The sequence below is a fragment of the Poecilia latipinna genome, unplaced genomic scaffold (assembly GCF_001443285.1).
Source record: "Poecilia latipinna isolate Pla-1442-1.1 unplaced genomic scaffold, P_latipinna-1.0 Scaffold2, whole genome shotgun sequence".
Lineage (NCBI taxonomy): Eukaryota > Metazoa > Chordata > Actinopteri > Cyprinodontiformes > Poeciliidae > Poecilia > Poecilia latipinna.
In genome coordinates, this window is record NW_015112618.1 from 1,185,118 (window position 1) to 1,205,192 (window position 20,075).

At 40.2% G+C, this 20,075-nt stretch overlaps 3 protein-coding genes across 5 annotated transcripts; 1 reads left to right on the top strand and 2 right to left on the bottom strand.

Moving 5' to 3' along the window:
* Positions 1-481: 481 nt before the first annotated feature.
* Positions 482-9,150, bottom strand: tmem44 (transmembrane protein 44). 3 transcript variants are annotated; one of them, XM_015044138.1, is made up of 10 exons: positions 8,815-9,150; positions 8,608-8,734; positions 8,446-8,536; positions 8,017-8,198; positions 7,447-7,533; positions 7,196-7,366; positions 6,908-7,063; positions 6,444-6,512; positions 6,186-6,329; positions 482-1,101 (listed from the first exon to the last, which is right to left on the bottom strand). In XM_015044138.1, exons 1-10 carry the CDS (start codon positions 8,997-8,999, stop codon positions 916-918), a joined length of 1,398 nt encoding a protein of 465 aa, XP_014899624.1. In that variant the 5' UTR covers positions 9,000-9,150; the 3' UTR covers positions 482-915. The 3 variants fall into 3 exon arrangements, with proteins under 3 accessions (XP_014899624.1, XP_014899535.1, XP_014899704.1); XM_015044049.1 differs by having other exon boundaries at positions 6,444-6,533; XM_015044218.1 differs by lacking the exons at positions 6,186-6,329; positions 6,444-6,512.
* Positions 9,151-9,409: 259 nt separating this feature from the next.
* On the bottom strand, positions 9,410-14,510 carry lsg1 (large 60S subunit nuclear export GTPase 1). The gene is made up of 14 exons (XM_015043929.1): positions 14,223-14,510; positions 13,927-14,053; positions 13,693-13,813; positions 13,526-13,612; positions 13,264-13,350; positions 12,681-12,741; positions 12,350-12,526; positions 11,908-12,255; positions 11,691-11,792; positions 11,467-11,610; positions 11,268-11,391; positions 11,096-11,175; positions 10,170-10,343; positions 9,410-10,073 (listed from the first exon to the last, which is right to left on the bottom strand). Exons 1-14 carry the CDS (start codon positions 14,319-14,321, stop codon positions 9,894-9,896), a joined length of 1,911 nt encoding a protein of 636 aa, XP_014899415.1. The 5' UTR covers positions 14,322-14,510; the 3' UTR covers positions 9,410-9,893.
* A 1,613-nt stretch (positions 14,511-16,123) lies between these two features.
* fam43a (family with sequence similarity 43 member A) lies at positions 16,124-18,375 on the top strand. Its single transcript, XM_015044338.1, has 2 exons — positions 16,124-16,229; positions 16,347-18,375. Coding segments are annotated over exons 1-2 (1,062 nt in total). The 5' UTR covers positions 16,124-16,228; the 3' UTR covers positions 17,408-18,375.
* The last annotated feature ends 1,700 nt before the right edge of the window (positions 18,376-20,075 follow it).

Consider the following 20,075-nt stretch of genomic DNA (forward strand, 5'->3'; position numbering starts at 1 on the left):
TGTTTCAATTATTTATGGACATCCAAGAATCCTCAATATAGATTTTTCACCCAGTTCACCTTCTGGGTCATGTTTTTGAGCAGGAGGAGGTGTTGGGTTACAATAGTATCTACTGCTGATATCAGCAATTACTTTGTTATGTCTAATTAGTTATTTTTCCTAATTTGGATAAGTTATTGTCGGAAATGTAACAGGGAGGGGTTCTGTGTGGTTCCTACCTTGTCTCTGCTCTCTGTATTGTGTAGTTATCAGCTCTTAATAAAGTCCCCTCAGTTATAAATGACCAAATATGTTGTTCTCTCGCCTTTTAGAAAGCCCCTGAGCCAGCAGACAGACAGAAAGGGCTGATGAATAATGGAGAGGACGAACAAGCTCTGGCCTTCCAGTCTTGTCCTTATCTGCTCTTTTCTCCAGTCCTGCCCTGATAACCTGAATGAGTAGCAAAATACAGGATGTGACCCAATAACCTTACACTGCGGTAGGGGGGAGAGATATTGTTTATTGGGGTGGTGTTCTCTGTAATCCTTCAAAGAAGATTAAAGTTCTCAGGAGCTCAAGGGTGACTGTATTTACCACTACAAATGTGTCACTAAACCACAATTAAAAGTAAGGGAAATAGACCGTTGAAATGCATCCCTCCATTTGTAATACTTCTAATTTGGATACTTGGATGAAATTACTGAAGTTCACCTTTCCACAATATTTTAATGTATTAAAATGAACCTGTGTGTTTATGAATGGACCCAAGAACAAACTCAGTAAGGTTTATGAAGTGACAGAACTTGTTTGTATCGCATCTCAAAACGGGTCACGTGAAAGTGCTTTCCAATTCGTACTGAATCATAAAACTGTCAGCGGTGGCCTTTGTTTTTAATAAATCCAAACCAGTTATATCAGATGTGCTTTCACTGAAGTTCAGCTCACAGCAGGGCTGCTCTCATTTGCACAACACCGACTCTTCTGCGGGAGTCCAGCCATCGAGCAAATGCAGACACTGAAGGGTTCGGGTTTTGTTGGCCAGTCTTGGAGCGGGAACTTGTCCCCCTCCTGTGGTTCTGCTGCTGATTTACTCCACTGTGCAATTGCAGCTTCAAAGTCCCACTGGAAAAAAGAGAATTACAGGGGAAGGGTTGTATTATGCAATGTCCCTCCAAGTTAAAATGCAATGTAATAAGTAACTGCAGTTCTTTGGTTGGACCTTTTGGCAATCATGACACGCCACTGCAGAGTTTAGAATATTTTCCTTACATAACAAGTAACAGAATAATTTCGCACCATGTCGGTGCAAAAGTTTTTCAGACTTTGCTCCCAGTAAGACAGGCATTCTTGTAATCTTTTATACTGGTCTTGTTAGATACTTATTCAGGCTCGCTGAAGGTCTCTGTACATTTTTTCTGCTTTTTCCAGTCTAATATCTGCCCATTTTCAGAAGAATATGTTTGAAATTCATTCAGGAATAATATGACTCAAACCAAGTAGGCAATCCTGAGTTGTGTCTACATGTAGAGCTTTTAAGATAACACATTTTTATTTCAATCTTTCCCTTTTTGAAAATGAATTATATCCTTATAAAAACCATAGCCTGATTTTCTTTTAGTATTTTAGTAAATGTTTTCTTTAGCCATATCAGAAATATAAAAAACTGCTTAAAAAGACATCACATATCCATTTTGTTAGTAATAAGAGACAAAAAATATTGTGTATATTAAGGAAAATAAAAAAATACATAAAGTCATCACCCTACATTGCCAAAAGTATTCACTGGTTTGCCTTCATATGAATATGAAATTAAGGAACATCCCATTTTTCATACATAGTTTAATATGAACAGGGTCAGCCTTTTTCTGAATAGGCTTTCTAAAAGGCTTAGGAGTGTGTTTATGAGAATTTTTAACCCTTATTTTCAGAATTGCACTTAGGCACCACCATGGGACGAGGAGGCTTAGAATGCAGTCTCTGCTCTAATTCATCCTAAAGATGTTTATGAGGTTAAGGTCAGGGAAAACTTGCTCAGTCAAGTCAAAGTGGACATCTCTTTGTGCAGAGGCATGCAGTCATTCTGGAACTGAAATGACCAAGCCAAAATCTTTCCCGCAAAGCTGGGAGGAAGAAACATGTTGAATCATTAAAAGTTTCTTTCACCTGAACTCAGGCTGAGCCAACCTTCTGAAAAACACACCACCATAATCCCCTATTCACCAAAATTTGCACTCAACACAATACGCTCCAGCAAGTGATGTTCTCCTGAGAACAGTCAAAGCCAGACTTATTCATTTGGTTGCCAAAGAATAAGGCATGATTCATTGCTGTTGGAATCCAATGCTTTACAATGTAGTCGCTGAGGTAAGACTTGAACAAAGCTGCTCAGCCATGACAACTTGTCATGAAGCTCTCAGTTACAAAACCACAAGTTTTAGTATCATGAAATGAATGAATGTTTTTAGTTAAGACACATTTCTGTATTTACATTAATATAGTCACAATAGTGGTGATTCTTTTGATAAAAGGTTAGCAATGCAAAGACAATCAACAATTGTTAACTAATGATTTCCTTCAAAACTCAAACCAAAAATTAAACATCCATAATAGCTGTTAATCCATGTTACAAATATTTTATTCTCACAAGGGTCTCGTGTCACACAGGGAAAGACAAGATATTTCAGGTGGTGTTTTGGCTATGGCTTACAGGACACCATCAACAAATATATGGCTGCATATTTTCAATAAGCTTCAACATGCTTTCTTCCCCCCCACAGTGGAATCTTGTGCAGTAAGCTTGCAAAGTAGGCTTTGCAATTATTGGTTAAGTACATCACTTATTGTCTCATGAAAAAAATAAATAAATAATGCATTAACTCCAGATTCTTCAAAATCAGTGCAAATGACCCCAGTGGTGTCCAAAGTCAGTTTTCAAGAACAGAACGACCTCCACAGCATTACTATGTTGTGCCGAGGCCTGCTAGTGAGCCATCATTTGATCCAGGTGTCTTGAATGAGGGTTCGGGTGGAAAGAACACACCAACCCTCGATGGCTCAGAGCGTGCTCACTAAAACATTAGAACACAAAAGTACATCTATATCTACTGCTGTCAGTATGTTTTGCAAAAATAAGGTTGCAAAGGTCTTGAGAAAGCACTTTGCATTTACCCAACGGGAGACGATTTTTGTGCAATTCACTGGCAGAAACTTCTTCATACACTATAATGTAGGACTAACCACCTGGCTGAAATCTACTGGTACCGACAGGGCTTGGTTGTTTTCTAAACTCTAACGAAAAATCAGCTACTTTCTCTGCTTTCCACTTAAAACCTCATTTTCTTTATGTGGTTATGTTTTCATTATTTACTCTTTTTGCGTTTCCACTTTATTATGTATAGTTTAAAACAAACCTGTTTACTTACATTCTTTCACTGAATTACTTGGGTTGCTGTGGAAATCTGGAATGAATTTCATGTCAGTAGGACAATCAAAACACAATTTCCTGTTTTTCAACTTGTCTCCAATTGTTGAACTAGATAATATGATTATCTAAAAAAAAAAAAAAAAAACTATAAAAAAGAAACAGTTAAAGGCTTGTATTCAACTAAGCTGGCTGGTTTAATTAGAACTCTTGTGAGATGACTACTTCTACAATCTTCTGTTCATTTTATTTTTAATAACAAATAACATGTAATATCATTGTGTGAAAGTGGTCACATAATTCCAGGTTAAATAGGTGAACACCTACAACACGGGAGGTCAAGTATTGTTCCCACACCGCTAAATTCCCAGCCAGCAGGCATCAGACAAGAGACCATAAACATCTCTCAAAATAGCAGGGGGGAGCACTGGCCCCCTATAGACAAGCCAACCATTCTGCACCACTTCCTAAGCAGACAGGCCCAGCCCAGTGGTGGTCTTTAATCAAAGATTCATTACAGCAGAACAATTGGACCACATGGTAGATCTCAAACAATTCCACCCATCATTGAAGCCCCCAGCCTCACTCCCGCCAAGACGCAGCACTCAGCAGAAATGTGTATGAAACATTCAAGACAATAGAAATACCAAGCTGCTGGCAGCAGCGACAGACCAGTTTATAAAACGATAAAAAAAAATGTCGCCACTTTTTTTTTTTTTTTTTTAAAAGGACTTAATGTTAAAGCATTGTGATGACATTAAACAATCTCCCTCTCCACTTTATTTGCGTGAGGATTAAACATTAGACACAAAGTCAAACTGAATGGAAACCTGTTCTACATTATGTCACCAAGTGCACCACCTCTGTTAAGTTTAACCAGCAGCTGGAAGTTTTAAAAAGCCGGGCTGTACTCTCTGTATGCACTTCCAGTACTTTTTATTCAGAGAGCTAAGGATTTTTTTTTTTTTAATCTAAAACAATGATCAGTCGAGATTCTTTTCAAGACACAATTTTATATTTTCTCCTAAATGTCTTGTCCTAAAAACAAGTAGATTTACTTGGAATCTACAGCAGTAGGCCACTAGTATTCTTCACTGGAAAATGAATCTATGTGTGTGCAGAAATGCATTAAGCACACTTAAAAATATATTATGGACACTGTTAAGTCTCTCTCCATTTTTGAAAGTAAGTCATAAGCTAAAAAAACTCAAGTCATTTGCGTTTTTCCTGTTTGGCAAAAAGCATCGACCCTCAATTGTTTGTGCTTGCCCAGTTTGCCTTTGTTTCTGGATAAACTGACTCCTACATATTCCTGCAGCAGGACAAAAAAAAAAAAAAAAAAAAAAAGGAGTCAACGTTTGTGGGAATCTAGCTGATATGAAAAACTTGAAATTTCACTTCCTTTGCAGACCCTATGCACTTTAAAGAGAGGCATAGTAAATTACATAAGTCAGCCAATCTGACACAAGACTGGTTTCTGCTGTGTTGCCAATAGTTGACCCTTTGGCATATTGGTACTCTGCAGAGCACAGTTAAAATACAAACCCTGCACTGCTCTTTTCACCACATCCATGGGGTTTCATGTACATGCTGACCAATGTCTGCTTACAAGAAACCTTAACCACCATCTGACTTACTTCCCCTAAAGTCACATGTTAAAGAAACAAAGCATGAGTGATACACACCATCTCTTAGTCTCATAAGTCCCTTAAACTAATCCCTTTCTAATAAAATAAGTGACCAAAAACACAGTAAAGGTGACGCAGAAGAAATCTAGCAGCACTGAAGGCAACATCTGGAAGTATAATCACAAAAAAAATTAAAAAAAAATCAAAGTTTGAACTTTTACTCACTTTAAAGTTTTACTCAGAATTGAGTCAACACTAAAGTTTAATTGATGTGACACAGAATCATGAGCACTCTGACAACTATAATTTTCTTCCATATTCAGCAGACATCCTCTATTTCCAATATCCACAAGCTGTCACCACCTAGTGGTAAATTCTTAAAAGTGCATTATACTGCCTAATGTTTTAATGGCTGTGTTGTTTTTTTTGTTGTTGTTTTTTTTAACATGATGACTTGCAAATATTTATGTCCCTTAAACATTTCACATTTGCTACATAACAGTAAAGCTCAATGTTTATTTTATTTAATGTGACAGACAAACACAAGGTAGTGTTAAACTGCGAAGCGGACAGAAAAGAGGTCCACAGCTTTCAAAATCTATATATATATTTTTTTTTACATAAAATTGAAAGTTAGTCGAGGAACAGTGTCAAGAAGAGGGACATTGTAGTTGAAGTCCTGTTTGCTACAAGGCAAGCGGGGAACACCTGGAAGGAGGTGCTCTGGCCAGATGAGACCAAAACTGAAGCTTTCGGCCTACAGTGCATGCAAAAGACTATATTTCGTTTGGAAAAAGACTAAAACTGAACATCACCCGACACACACTATCGAATGGAGGACCCATGGTAGTGAAAGCATCAAGCTGTGGGTTTAGTCAGACTTTTCTGCATCAGATGGTTGAAGTTAAATACAGGGTCATTCATGTAGTTGGGGGGGGGCAGGGGGGAAAACTCAGACAAAATACAGTTTGTGGTTGCAACATGAAATGCAGAAAGGTTTGAGGTGCACGTTTAATTTTGGCAGGACACATTACTGAGTCAACAATGCACAATGAGGGTAAAAAAAAGGGGGAAATATCTGACCCGAACCACATCTTAATTGTCTGCTTTGATTGGTTAGTTGATACAAGTTATTTTTGATCCAAATTTCCACCCACCTCCAGATCAGCGCTGTCTGATGAAGAGCTATAGGATGTGTCAGAGGAACAAAGACCATCAACTCTCACTACACGCACCATCCTGTGAGGAGGTCCGACATCTAATCCATCTTTAGACATTGTCACTTCTTTAAGCGACAGTAGCTGAGAAAATAAAATAAAAAATTAAAATCCCACAGTAAAAGAAGGAGTGTTGATTTAGTTTTTAGCCCTGTGTTGCTATGGTTTTGAGTTTGGATCAATACATTATTTACATACTTTAGATGTCTGTTGACCACTGACGTCCATATATTGGCCCATCTCAGTCTGCTTCTGTACATTCTTTGTCTTTGAGGAAAAGACTGAAAACTTTAACATTTAACACAATATGTGTAAAAAACTAATTAATGACACATGACAAAATATTAATTATTCTAACAGCAAAACATCTGTAAGAAAATGCACTGCCATGTTGGTCAGGAAATTAGTAAATGAGTGACAACAAAATACAGAAGATGAGAGTTTTGTCCGTAATCTCACGAGAGTCATTACAGAGATCTAAATTGTTGAAAGTAAACCTAGTTTATAGACAAAATATGTATATTTTTCAGTTAAATATTATGACTCTTTAAGACTGCATGGGGTTTATTTATTGTTACCTAAATAACTCTTACATCAAAAATCAATTAGAAACTCTGACAGCAAGAAAAAAAGACTAATGTAAAATAATGAAACAAACTTACTTTTGTTTGTGCTGCTGATGGAGGTTTTTGCTGTTTTTTCTGCTGCTTCTTGACAGCAGTATGTTCAGTGTTCATGCTTAAAAGTCCCTCCATATCTGGTGGTCGTTTCATTGTCTTCTGCCTGGTTCCTATCTTGCACCAGTGGATCACTAAAATCTGTCATGTCTGAGTTAAAAGTCAACATTAAAAACAAACATGCAAATCCTAACACAAGGAGCAATTATAATTGTAATTTCTGTAAACGTACAAATCACAAATGGTATCCAGGTGCTTGCAAAGAAAGGATACAAGCAGGTCCAGGATGACACAGCCAATCGATGACAGCAGCCAAGGCATAACTCTGATAAGGAATCCGAACCGGACATCTTGTAAGAGGATGGCTGCAGCGTAGAGGGCACCAGATGCGGAGCACAAAACTCCAGAGACGATAAACGTCGGGGTCAGGTTCTGTCCTCTCCTCTGACAGAAACAAAAACAGCTTATGAAAGCAGCTGAGCTTTAGGAACATGGCTCTCTGACGTTCTGGTGCTGTCTCTTACTGCTCTGCAGAGTGCAGGGAATCTGGAGGTCCAGGCAATGACGGAGGCCAACAGGCCCAGGATGTAACCAAGGATTTCTTTGCTGTCCTTTGGAATTATGAGGAGAATTATTAGCATTTGAGCTTCACATCAAAGGCTCCTCAACTCCAAGGAAACAGAGTTTTGAATTCAAGTTACATTATTAATTTAGTTTTTGACTGGCAGAAAAATGCAAATACATAATTTGTTTCCCATTGCCTTACCTGGGTCTATTAAAAATACCAAACATAATTCAACAAAAACACCACTTGTGCGCCAAGAACGCATTTCCCTAAGAAGTTTTCTTGGAAAACAAACACCAAGGATGGCACTTCTCTCTAGATCTGTCAGTTCCGCATTGGAGTTTTTCATTGGCATTTCATAAACAACCACAAACTTTCATGTGTTTAGTTGGGACTTTATGGAGCAGACCAACATAAATTAAAGCCCAAAGCAGAAGAAAAACAATGAGTGGTTTTCCAAAAATGTTCAATAAATAAAATTATGAAGAATTAGTCATGCTTTTGTATTCAACCTGTACACCAACCGCACCATCATCGGGCTCCAGCTGGAGATTTGAATGGAGCTGTGCAGCAGCTTCCTTCCGCTGATGGATCTAATCATTACAGGTTCATCAACTCTGGACTTCAGGAACCCTCCTGCAACCACCATCAATACACCCACAGCCAGAAAATGCTGCCTCCTGCGCCTCTTCACCGCCCTCAGCCTCCGCTCTGCAGGAGAACACCGGAGAATTGTCCTTTAACTAAAGGGAGACTGGAAACAAATTCCCCATTTATTCATTTGTGTGTTTATCAGGAGGTTTACTGATAAGTTTCCTTTTTAGGTTTGCCTACATGGTTTGCCCTGCGTGAGGCCAACGCTTTACACACCTGAGCTACTACGCTGCACTTTGGTTTTTTTTGCATACTGTGAACAGGTCATATTGTTTGGAAAAGATGGAGCTTTATCTTAACTTACGAGTTTTGGAGTTCCAACACAGGAGCAACGGAAGGCAGCACAAGATACAGTGCACAGCATCCATTACAGCAGCAAAAGTAGCCATAGAAATCTGCAGACAGAAATGATTTACATCAGGTTAAAGTATGCAGCGGATGAAATGTATTAATAAAACTATGTTACCTGTAGGTGAAGCTGCCTGGACAGAATTGCTCCCACAGTACTGCACAGGTTGCCCAGAAAACTGTAGAAGACTATGATGGTTTCTTCTGAATAATCTCCTCTTAATTTACACTTCTGACACGCGATCCTGAAACGGTAACATCGACTTTATTGCCAGATCTGCTTCTTTAAATCTCCGGATGGGATAGGGGACCCCGCTGCACTTACAAGAGGGAGGAAAGCAGCAATAGGACGGCAGAAAGCAAGGTGAGACCAGCGGAGACGCACAGATGGGCCGCGTCTGGAGACCCGCAGCTGGCGACCGAGTGAAGCCAAAAGGCACCGAGGCTGGTGAGGAAATGAGCAGAGCTTCCTCTGAGCTCATCCTCAGCGGTCGAGACACCTCTATCCATTTCACCTGCAAACTTCTGCTCATTCCGCGAACTAACTAAGCCGTGCAACTGAGACGCTCAACAAACAGCAAACAGGAAGAATCACCACTATTCTGAGGAGGGGCTTGGTCACCTGGAACTCACCTGCACGTTAAGGTTTTCAGCCAATTACCGTCAAGCAATGAGAGTAGATGAATTTATCCCGACTTATATTGACGTATGCAAATTGTGTTGCACTTTATCAGCATTTTGGACACTTTACTGCTGGGTCTGCAAAGAAGGTTGTAAATTAAGTTTGTTTTACAAATAAAGTTGTATGTTATTTCACATACCCAGCTAAATTCAAGTCTTCCAAATGTGTTTAGTTATCTAATTCAACAAGCAATATGCATTAAAATAAGAAGAAAGAAGTCAAATGAAGAGTTTCTGGCCAAGGTTGATGCAACTTATTTATTTCAAATCGATGTTTAGATGAAAGTCTTTAAGCAAGGACAAACATCTTTTCACAACATTTTAATGAGAGCTTCTCTTCATAGAAAAACATTGATATTATAGTAGATCATACCAACTTATGGGGCTCAACCTGGGGACATTAATTACCACTCTAGGTAAAAAAGGCTGCTATCCAGAGCAATTCAACTGCTTCATAAAGAATTAAAGGGTTCGTAAGTAATACTTTTTTTTCCTGAATAATTGGTGCTTCAGCTCCTATAATCATCATTATTCAGATCGTGAATTCAGCTTTTACAATCTTCAGTTCAGAGCATTTAACCACTTAGATCAAGTCCTCGCCACACCCACAGATGCATCCATCCATCTACGTCAGGGTCCTTTAGGATGACATACGAGCTGCTCTTCAAGACATTTAATTTCATCTGAAATCATGTCGGTTTAAAAGAGTTTAGACGATCATCATCAACCATCCAGATGCTTTGTGACCCGTCGCAGTTTCTCCTTCTTGTTTCTGTTTCCGTGTTTTTTCCAGGGCTTGCCCTCCATTGCCTCCGACTCTGAGCTGCCTGGGCCGACTGGTCCGTTGCCTGGTTTGTAGCCCATGACAGTCTTAACTCCTTTGGTGAGTGCGCGGACATTATCCTAAAAGGAAAAGTTCGCCAAAGGCAAAGAGCTTTATCCCATGTTGTTTTTCAGAGAACCAGTGACGAGTACAAATAGTTTTTGCACTTATTTTACCTGATGGAAGAAGTTTTTGTCAACAACATTTTCAATCCTTTTGATTTTCTGTGGTCTGTTTGTTACGGCGGAGACGTTCAAGCTGTCCAACTCCCTCTTCTGGAATTTGCTGTGCTGAGACTGAAAGTCTTCAGGATTAATGTGTGGAGGAGGATGGCAGAACAGGAGCTTACCCTGTGAGGAGTAAACAAACTTTAGAGACTAAAAGAAGAAAATCACTTTTATGCAAAGAATTGTTGCCTGTTGGTTAAAAGTGACACTTAAAATATATATGAGATGTCTCCACTGTTCCATGAAGGACAGACTAGTGAAGTGTGCAGACACTGAACTTTCCAACCTGAGCTGTGGATCTTTGCAGCTCATCCAAGGTCAACATGGACTCTTTGCTGATTCACAAATTCTTTCCTTGCTCTGCCTGTCAATTTTTGTAACCAGCCATGACTTGGTAGGTTTCAGTGGAGCTATGCTTTTTTTATTTTGAGATGACAGACTGAACAGTGATCTGTGGGATGTTCGATACTTTGGATATTGACTTATGGCCTGATTGCTGAGCTGCCTGATGTGCTTTTCAGTCTTCATGAAGCTTATTCTCTAATTTTATCAAACAAACATGTCACAGAATAGCTGGATTTATACTATGATTCAACAAAGTGAGTTCAATTTAGTACTTAGGTGACTTCTAAAAGCACTTGGTTGCACAGTATTTAATTTAGGGCTGTCAGAGTAAACAGGGGGATTAATATAAGTCCACATTATACTTGTATAGGATTTTGAAGAAGCATAAACCACATTTCTTTAATTTCACAAGTAGCAGAGAAACTTCACAATATTGCAACTTGCATGGGTAAATGTGTTACAGAATGTATTTGTTTACTTTTACTGCTTTTAATAAAAGTCCCCAAAATTTACCAGTTAGTAAAACTTACATTGACATAATCCTTGAGGATGTACCGAGCTGATCTGGGCTGATCAGGCTGGCCGTGCGATGTCATAAAACCTCTCATATCTGTAGCAACCAAAAAGATACAACTCTGTAAAATTCAATTAAAAAAAGGTTAGAACAGGGAAAGGAAAAGAAAGAATGTGTTGTGGTCTCACATCCATACGCCGTCAGCAGCTCCTCAGAAGTGGGGGGTCTGTCGGGGTCTTCGTCTTCCCGCGGTCTGATGATGTTGATGCCATACGTTCCTTCTAGAACATGTCGAGGGATTGTCTGACATATGTGACAAATCCATTAAGGACTAAAGACACAGGTGGCAATGGTATAACATTCTCTATAATGTTCTGGAAAGGATATGAGGGAGACTGCAGGTACATGATCCCTCATCTGGTCGATGGGTAAAATCCCAGAGCAGATCATCTCCGCTTTGGTAGAAACAAACGAGGGCATCACCAGACCGGGGCAGTCACAGAGACATAGGCCTGGCTCCACATACAGAGTCTGAGAGGAGGCACAAAAAGACCCACTTTAAGCTTTTTACAGCATATGAACTAAATGTAATACTATGATTGGATTTATACCTGGAAGTGCTTAGTGTGTCCTGGTGTTGCTGAAACAGACACCTTCTTGTTTCGTAAAATAGTGTTGATGGTGGAGCTCTTTCCCACGTTAGGATACCCGACCTGTCGAATCAAAAATATTAATTATTTCACAAACTCATCATAGAACAAGCTGTAGAGTTCCTAAATGAGATAAAATGAAGACTATGTCTAAATAGAAATTCAGAGTTTTACTAACCAGCCCTATTGTCAATTGATCTTCTTTACACCTGGGTCCATTATGTGACGCTTTAAACATCTCTAACAGCTCATCTTTGTGCAGCAGTCGGCTGGAGTTATGGAAGGATTCACCCGAAGGACCGGCATTCTCTCCTTCAGCTTCGTCCTCTTCCTCCTCCTCCGAGCAGGTCTGCCAGTCCTCTTCATCGACGTTTACATTGTCTTGCTGCTCTTCAACACCACTCTCGTCACCTTCCCGCACCTTTTCTTCTCCCTTCGACGCTCTTTCGTTTAAGTCCACACTGTGTGGCGATCCATCTGCTTCTGGATCACTTTCTACACTTTCTGGATCATCGACTTCCATTCCCTGAGAGAAAGACACATCAGGCTGCAGTGTTTACAGGAAGCCGGAATATGAATCCACAGGTTTATCTGAAATGCATTCAGTTATAGTTCCTCACCTTTTCTTCTGCATCCAGCCTGTTACTCTCAGCCAGAGCAGACCAAAAAACAGCCCTAACACCTTCCTTCTCAAAATACTTGGCCCAGATTTTCCTCTGCTCCCGCGTTAGAAGGTCTGCCTTGTTCACCAGAAGCATGTTCACCTTATTCTGCGACACTTCTTTCACATATAGCTCCTGTTGGGGAAGAAGAGGAGTATTTAATCACAAATATCACGATCTAACCTTGATGTCAGATTTCTGATCTTACACTCAACAAATTCATTTTGGGTTATATTTTTCATTGTGTTTATTTATTGTAAGACAAAATATATATAAAATGAGGCCTCACCAGGTCAGGACATCTGAACAGCAGGGGATTCCTGGCGTTAACAATCTGAACGACGATGTCACTGAAGGAAAACATAACCATGAGCTTGACTTCATAAAGAGCAAAAAATGTTTTTTCAAAAGTATCCATACTTCTTAATATGTGTCAGCTACAACAACAAACTACAATGTATTTTTGGGGGGATTTTTGTGTGACAGATCGCCACAAATTACTGCTTGATTGAAAGGTTAAAAAGAAACTGTGATGTTACATAAAAATCTAAAAAGTGTGGTGTACATCTGATATCTCTATCTAGAATCCAGTGACTCAAACGCAGCATGTAGCCTGAAAAGTAGTTTTCAATAGAATAAGTATAAATATCTCAGGCAAAGCTGGTAGAGGCATACCTCAATAGATGTAAATGTAGTGGGGCTCTGTTCCGCAATACTTTGTGGAACCGAGCCCCAATGTATTCTGTCTACTTTCTATTTCACAAATAATCCCAATAAAATACACTGAAGTTGGTGGGACACATTAGAAAAAGTTTAAGGAGTATGAACAGAATGTTTCATTGAACTCATATATGAACTATCCTTAATTTTACCTTCTCTCAATGACTCTCCACAGCTGTCGCCAGAATTCAAGGTTCCTCTCAAACGGGGTAAGAATTAACTTCTGTTCCTCCTCCAGTCTTTGGAAAATATCAAAAGATTAGATTACAACCAGGAAAGTCCTACACAAACATAACAAGGTTCAGTGTCCACACAAAACCTTTTGAGTTCTGTAATATTCAGTTGTTTAACATTTTTCTTTACTGGTAGAGTCCAGTGTCAAGACAATTTACTTAGAAACAAATTATTGCATACTGAGCAAGTTCTCGTCTCCACTGCAAGAAGCTGTCTTTCTCTGCCTGCTGGAGTAAATCTGGGGTGGTGCTTTCATCCCAGTGAGGGCTGGAGACACACAGAGCAAAACACTGTTGAAAGCAAAATGTGGTCAAATATTCAGATTGAACCATGTATGTTCAGCTTACCGCCGAGGAATTCGGAGGAAATGTTTGTTTTCTTCGTGCAGCTTCTTTAACCTGCTTTTCTCCTCAGCTGTCAGGAGGCCTGCTCTGGCTTCAGCTGGAACAAACTTAATGTTGAGTTTCTCTGAGAAAACAGAAACAAAGACATGAAGACAGAGAAGCTTATATATTTTTTATATTGTTTGCACATACAGTTCTCTGACAAGAACTGAATGTGTGAACTGAGTTGTGTTATACCAGCAACAAACTCTGTTCCTGCCAGTTCAGCTGTGGCGAGAAAGTCATCCATGGAGCTCTGCTCTGTCACTGACTGCAGGTTCAAACGACCCCAGTCGTAGCCATCGTTCAGTTCACTGGTGTGTAGCTGGAAATGTGCGACAAAACTTTAATTCCAAACCTGACACAGCTTACATAATGCTCAACCCCGGATCAATCTCACTAAGAAATGTTTACCATCCTTTTCTTTAAGCCATGGTAAACTGTCTAACATCTATTTCCACCAGTACAAGCTGCTAACTGCGCTCATGTCTTACCCATGAGTCGCTCCTCTTGTTTCCCCTGCTCGCTTGCAGCCTCTCCTTCATCAGAGCTCTGCCGAGTCCAGCTCCTCCTCCCGCTTTCTTCTTCCCCATAACAATGTCTGAAGACGTCCACACCGCAAAATACCGTAGAAATACAAAACCTAAGTAGGGGGGGAAATAAGTTGTCTCCGTCACTAATAGCTGTGAAACATGTGGACTGCCTTGTTTTCCAGAGCTGTGGAAGTGGAACCAACCAACTGAGTGACACTTCCGGTATTTACTTCCAAGCAACGGAAAATATTCCCCGTACACTTTGTTTTAACAAATAATTTTATTAGAAATCATACACATCTTAAAAGATTTTAATATGATTTAATAAACAATTTTGTCGTTGGAATACTTAATAAAGTGGTTCTTTCCGATGAGGTGTCCAACTCTTAAATGTGCTCTGAAGAAACGGGAACTAAAATGATTATAGTTCCAACCGTACTTCGAGCAAAAAAAAAAAAAAAAAAGTAATATAAAAAAAAATCCAATGTTGATCATATAGATATAAAATAATGTTTGGCATATGAAGCTTTGAATAAGATTTGGATTACTTTATCTTAAAAAGTGTCGTAAATTATTTAAAAAAAAAACAAAACAAAAAAAACACTCATACACAAGATCAGCAAACACTGCTCAAGGTAGAACCACTAGATGGAAGCATAAACCAGCGCAGTAGGCCTCTTTGTCGAGACTTGTTTTCATAATGTACTTGATTAGCTGGTACTTAAAAAGAGCAATTGGTTTTCTTTAATTTATTGTTCATATTTTTTCCTACTTAGTCCTTAAGGCACGCCCCGTAAAATATACCTTTAAGTCTTAAAAGTATATTTTCATTTAGGAGAAAAGGGGTCTGGGTCTGCAGATGTGCTGTATGTTATTGACAGAACATTTACTTTGTAGCATAAAATTAGGGAAGTTAATGCTTAGCTTCAACCACAAACGTAAACATTTTCTTCATAAAACTACATTAAGTTTTATCATTATGTTTTTATGTTAAATATTTGAATATTGCACAATACGTATGAAAATAGAATTATTGACATGTTACCAAAATCAGGTTTTGTCATTGCTTGTCACATTTCACCTTTCTGAATAGAATAAATGAGAAGATCATCAAAGACATAATTTATTTCCAGCGTAAAATTCAACAAGTGAAACAATGTACAAGTTCATTATACGCACAGTGATACATTTGATACATTTGTTTTTGCCATTTTTTAAAATCATGACTTAAAGTTATTGAAAACTTCATTCAGTCTGAGAAAAAATTAATTGCACAACATTCCAGGTAAAATATCTAAATTTTCAATGATTTTATGAGTTTTTCTTGTGTCTGAATTGATTATTTTGAAAAAAAAGTGACTTATTTTTTACAGATTTTGCATTGTATTTTATAAAATAGTAAAATTTACACATAGTCACCTTTTTGTGTCTGATATACTTTTAAATAAATAAATCAGATGTTATGAAGTTCCTCAGTACTAACCTTTTGACTCTGGAGTCATCTTTGAATTATGTTTTTTAACGAATTTCATTTTTACTTTCACTTCAACAAAATTGAAGTAAAACTACTTATAATCCTTTAATGTAATGTTAATTTTTTTTTTCTAGAAACTGTATTTTCTGTATTCACAATGATCAAAACTAAATGAAACCTAAGTGATTTAAGCAGAATGTAAAAGGGCAAAATCGTATTTTCTTTCTACCCCAGTGTAAAGATTTGTTGAACTATGGTCTGCATATTCTTGTCAAGAATTTTTAGATTCTCAGTTTTTATACAAATTATACAGACGCAGTGGGAATGAGCATCATTACAAATGGTCCAGTCCCCCCCTACGCTCATGCTGTAATGGTCTGTCCCTGTATATAACAGGTGAATCTGCTCTCTGCACAGCATATATCCCCTGCAGTGAGCATTTCTAGCGTTGCGCAGATAATGGACAGAGGCTCTTCGGGTGATGGTCAGATAAAGTACGTTGTCCTTGCGCCCAGCACTCCCAGAGTGGCTCATCCATGCCCTGACAGGCTCCCCAAACGCTTCTAGGATTTTAGTAGTAACTTCAAGTTTATTTTTTCTTTCTCCCCCAGTGTTGCTGTTGAACGGGAACAGCGGTAAAATGCTGCCGTGGAAGAAGAACAAGTTCGATCTGATCGAGGAAGACAAGCAGTCCAAGCAGAAGGGCTATGCGGTGAGCCTCAACTACTCCGCGCTCACCTCCTTCGCCAAGTCCTGCCCCGAGAGCGCTCTCAACCGGGTGGGCAGCATGTTCAAGTCCAAGCGGAAAAAGGTGAAGATCACCAGCGAGGACCCCACGTACACGGTGCTGTATCTGGGCAACGCCACCACCATCCAGTCGAAGGGGGACGGCTGCACGGACATGGCGGTGAGCAAGATCTGGGGCAAGAGCGAGATGGGCAAGAACGGCACCAAGATGCGGCTGACCGTCAGCTCGCAGGGAATCCGGATGGTGCATGTGGACGATAAAGCCAAGAGGCCGGGACATCTGTACCTGCTGCACCGCATCACCTACTGCGTGGCGGACCCGCGGCTCCCCAAGATCTTCGCGTGGATTTACAGGCACGAGATGAAGCACAAAGCGGTGATGCTGCGCTGCCACGCCGTGCTGGTGTCCAAGCCAGAGAAAGCGAAGGCCATGGCACTGCTGCTGTACCAGACCTCCGCCACGGCCCTGGCGGAGTTCAAGAGACTGAAGCGAAGGGATGACGCCCGGCACCAGCAGCAGCAGCTCGTCGGGGACCAGACCATCCCCCTGGTCCCGCTCAGGAAGCTGCTCAACGGACAGTGTTACTACAAGCCCCCGGTGGAGCGCAGCCGGAGTGCGCCCAAGCTGGGCTCCATCACCGAGGATCTGGTGGGAGAGGAAGAGGAGGAGAAAGCGATGCACTTCGAGTGTGAAGACATTTTAGACTCGGACTGTGTCAACGAAAAACACGAGTTAACTCAGATCATTAATGACTTGGGGGAGATGAGCATAGGGAACGACGTGCAGACTCTAAAGGCTGACCTCAGGGTCACCAGACTTCTCTCTGGGGAGAGCACAGGGAGCGAGTCCTCTATAGAAAGCAACCAGGAGTTCACCCCGCTCAGCAACGGGCTGGGGGAGGTCAAGGTGCTGGAAGTAGCCTGAATGACTATTGTCTGTGCCTCTCTGTGGCTTTGTTTTTCTGAGCCACATTTTCTCCTTGAGCAACATTTGTAGAGATGCACCAATCAAGCCTCTACCAGATTTCAGTTTCGACCAGTTCAGATTTTTCTGAGGAATAAAAAAAAAGTTGCTGCAGGTTCTAACAGATAATAATGGAAGTTAACAAATTATTGGCATTATTATGTTACTCTCTCACTCATGTTCATTAAAGTCTGATGTTGTTCGATGACTTCATAGGGAGTGGGAGTTTATGGTTTTAAGCTGCTGTTTGCCTGCATACAATTTATGATTCCAATCAAAGGATGGATTGGTGCATCTCTAAGCATTTGTGCTCTTTGTTGGGGAGCTTTTGTCTGATATGTGCCTCTACAACCAAAGGAGAGAAGCTCGCTGTAGGTTTTGGAACTACTGCCACACACAAACTCCAAATCAAGCTACTGAGTGACACTTTAAGATGTTATGAACACAGAAACAGTGGGAAAATGCATGCACACCCGAGAGATGACCCCTAGTGTGTCTGAAGGCGTCTGCACTAAATCATCCTCTTTTGTTTTAGAGGATTTCTTGTTGCAGCGGGCTTTTGTTCACTTAAGGTTTATTTCTCACTTGAAACATTGTGATCCAAAAATTCTGCATTCCAGTTTTTTCCATTTTCAGTGCTACTGTGGGTCTGAATAAGCCCCCCCCCCCCTCCTCGTTTTCCTGTCAGGGCGCTTCTGTGACATCCTGCTTTATTTTTGCACTGTTGTACATGTACATAATGTGTGCCGGTATGTTGTCTCTGACATAAATGTCATATCTTTGCTGTGCAAAAGAGGAAAGAAACATTTATGTACTAAGTTGTAAATTATGTTTTAGCTATTAAAAAATTGTATTTTTTAAAAAAATATATGAAATGTGGTTTGATATGTGAACCTCATGGAATTCTCAATAAAAAAGAAAACATAAACCTGTTGCATCCTTTCTGTTTTTTTTTTCATATTTGTATAAATATGAACGAGGATCTGCAAGAGCTTTGAGATCAGGTTTCCTCTGAGGAATAATTCTCTAAAGAGCAAAATGTCATTTCTCCCTGGTATTTGTCAGGATTGCAAATGTGCAGTCCAGTTAAAAGGCTTCAATAAATCTTTATCATTTCTAGGCAAATGCCATCCAGGGAGGAGGATGGATAACATTTAGCTAAGCTTCTGGCTTAATGACCGTCCGGTCATTCATCCAGCCTCAGAGCAACCAGGCCACACAGCGACGTCAGCACAAGCTCAGATTGCCAGAGCATCACAAGGATCTGCTAATATAAACCAGGTGTGACATCCCAGGTCGTCTTTAGCAGTTTAAACCCACATCCTGCGAGGCGGATCGCATTGAATAATTCAGCTTTCAATTGAAAGTCTGCGCGGTTGTTGTGTCGTCTGTTGCTATGACTACACAAAAAATATCACCACAGAAAATGGAAAGGCCGACCATAAAATATGAGTTCAGTTCCCTTTATGGGATGTCACAACATTGCGCTGATGTGTGATGTAACCACAGAGTCACATCTCACGCCACCTCATGAGTCCTTTGGTCAGAGGAGGGCGTGACACAGCGACTTCTGCTGTAGCTCTAAATGTGGACGAGCTGTCACTTCCCTTTCACAGTGAACACCAAACGGAAACAGGCGTTCCGTAGTTCTTCAGACTTAATCTTTATCTGCCGATGCTCTGTTCACATTAGCGTTGCAACTCTGTCAATGACAGACATGACAGCTTTTATTACCAGACTCAGTGGCAACATTTCTGTATTCACACCCCTTGTGCCTTTTCATTGTTTGTCACAGTAGAATCAGCCACTTCCATTTATTTTATTATGGGTTTTATGAGATAGATCAACACAAACTGTTTTATAACTAAGTGAAAGGGGGAAGAAGTGATTCGCAGAATTGTGACACAACTGTTTCATCTGTATTCAGACTCTCTGAGTCAATACTTTGTGGAACCTCCTTTTGCTGAAAATACCACCTAAAATCTTTTGGGGAATATTTATTTTTATTCCTTCCTCATTCCTTCTGGCATATGCAAACAGGCATTAGTTTTCAAATCTTACCACAGATTCATGATTAAATGTAGACCTTCACATGGACCTGCCTGATTATCCCTGGAAAGGACTGCTATTGGAACTGGGAACCATCCCCTTTACTGCCTCAAAACATACACACTAGCATGATGCCAGAGACGATCTAAACCATTCCACTGTAGCCACAGCTTTCTGTTTAGGGTCGTTGACCTACTGGAGGGTGAACCTCCATCCCAGTCTCAAGCCTTTTGCTGCTTCTAAAGCGTTCTTCTGCCAGTGCCCCCTATTTAGCTGCATCCCTCTTCCCAAAAACTCTGAACCACTTCCCTGTTCTTGCGGAAAACAAGTGGCTCCCACTAGTGATATTGCTACCAACATGTTTCTTCTTGTCAGTCTCCATAAAGCCCTGATTTGTGGATTGTATGAGTAATAGCTAACTCAAACTGCGGGCCTGTGCAGTTCCTCCAGAGTTACCACGGCCCTCTTGGCTGCTTTTTTGATAAATTCCCTTAATGGCCTGTTAGTTAAGGTAGACAGCTATGATCATGTGCATCGACTGGCTAAAATGGTTCCACCGGACGCCATTGAAATCACCAAC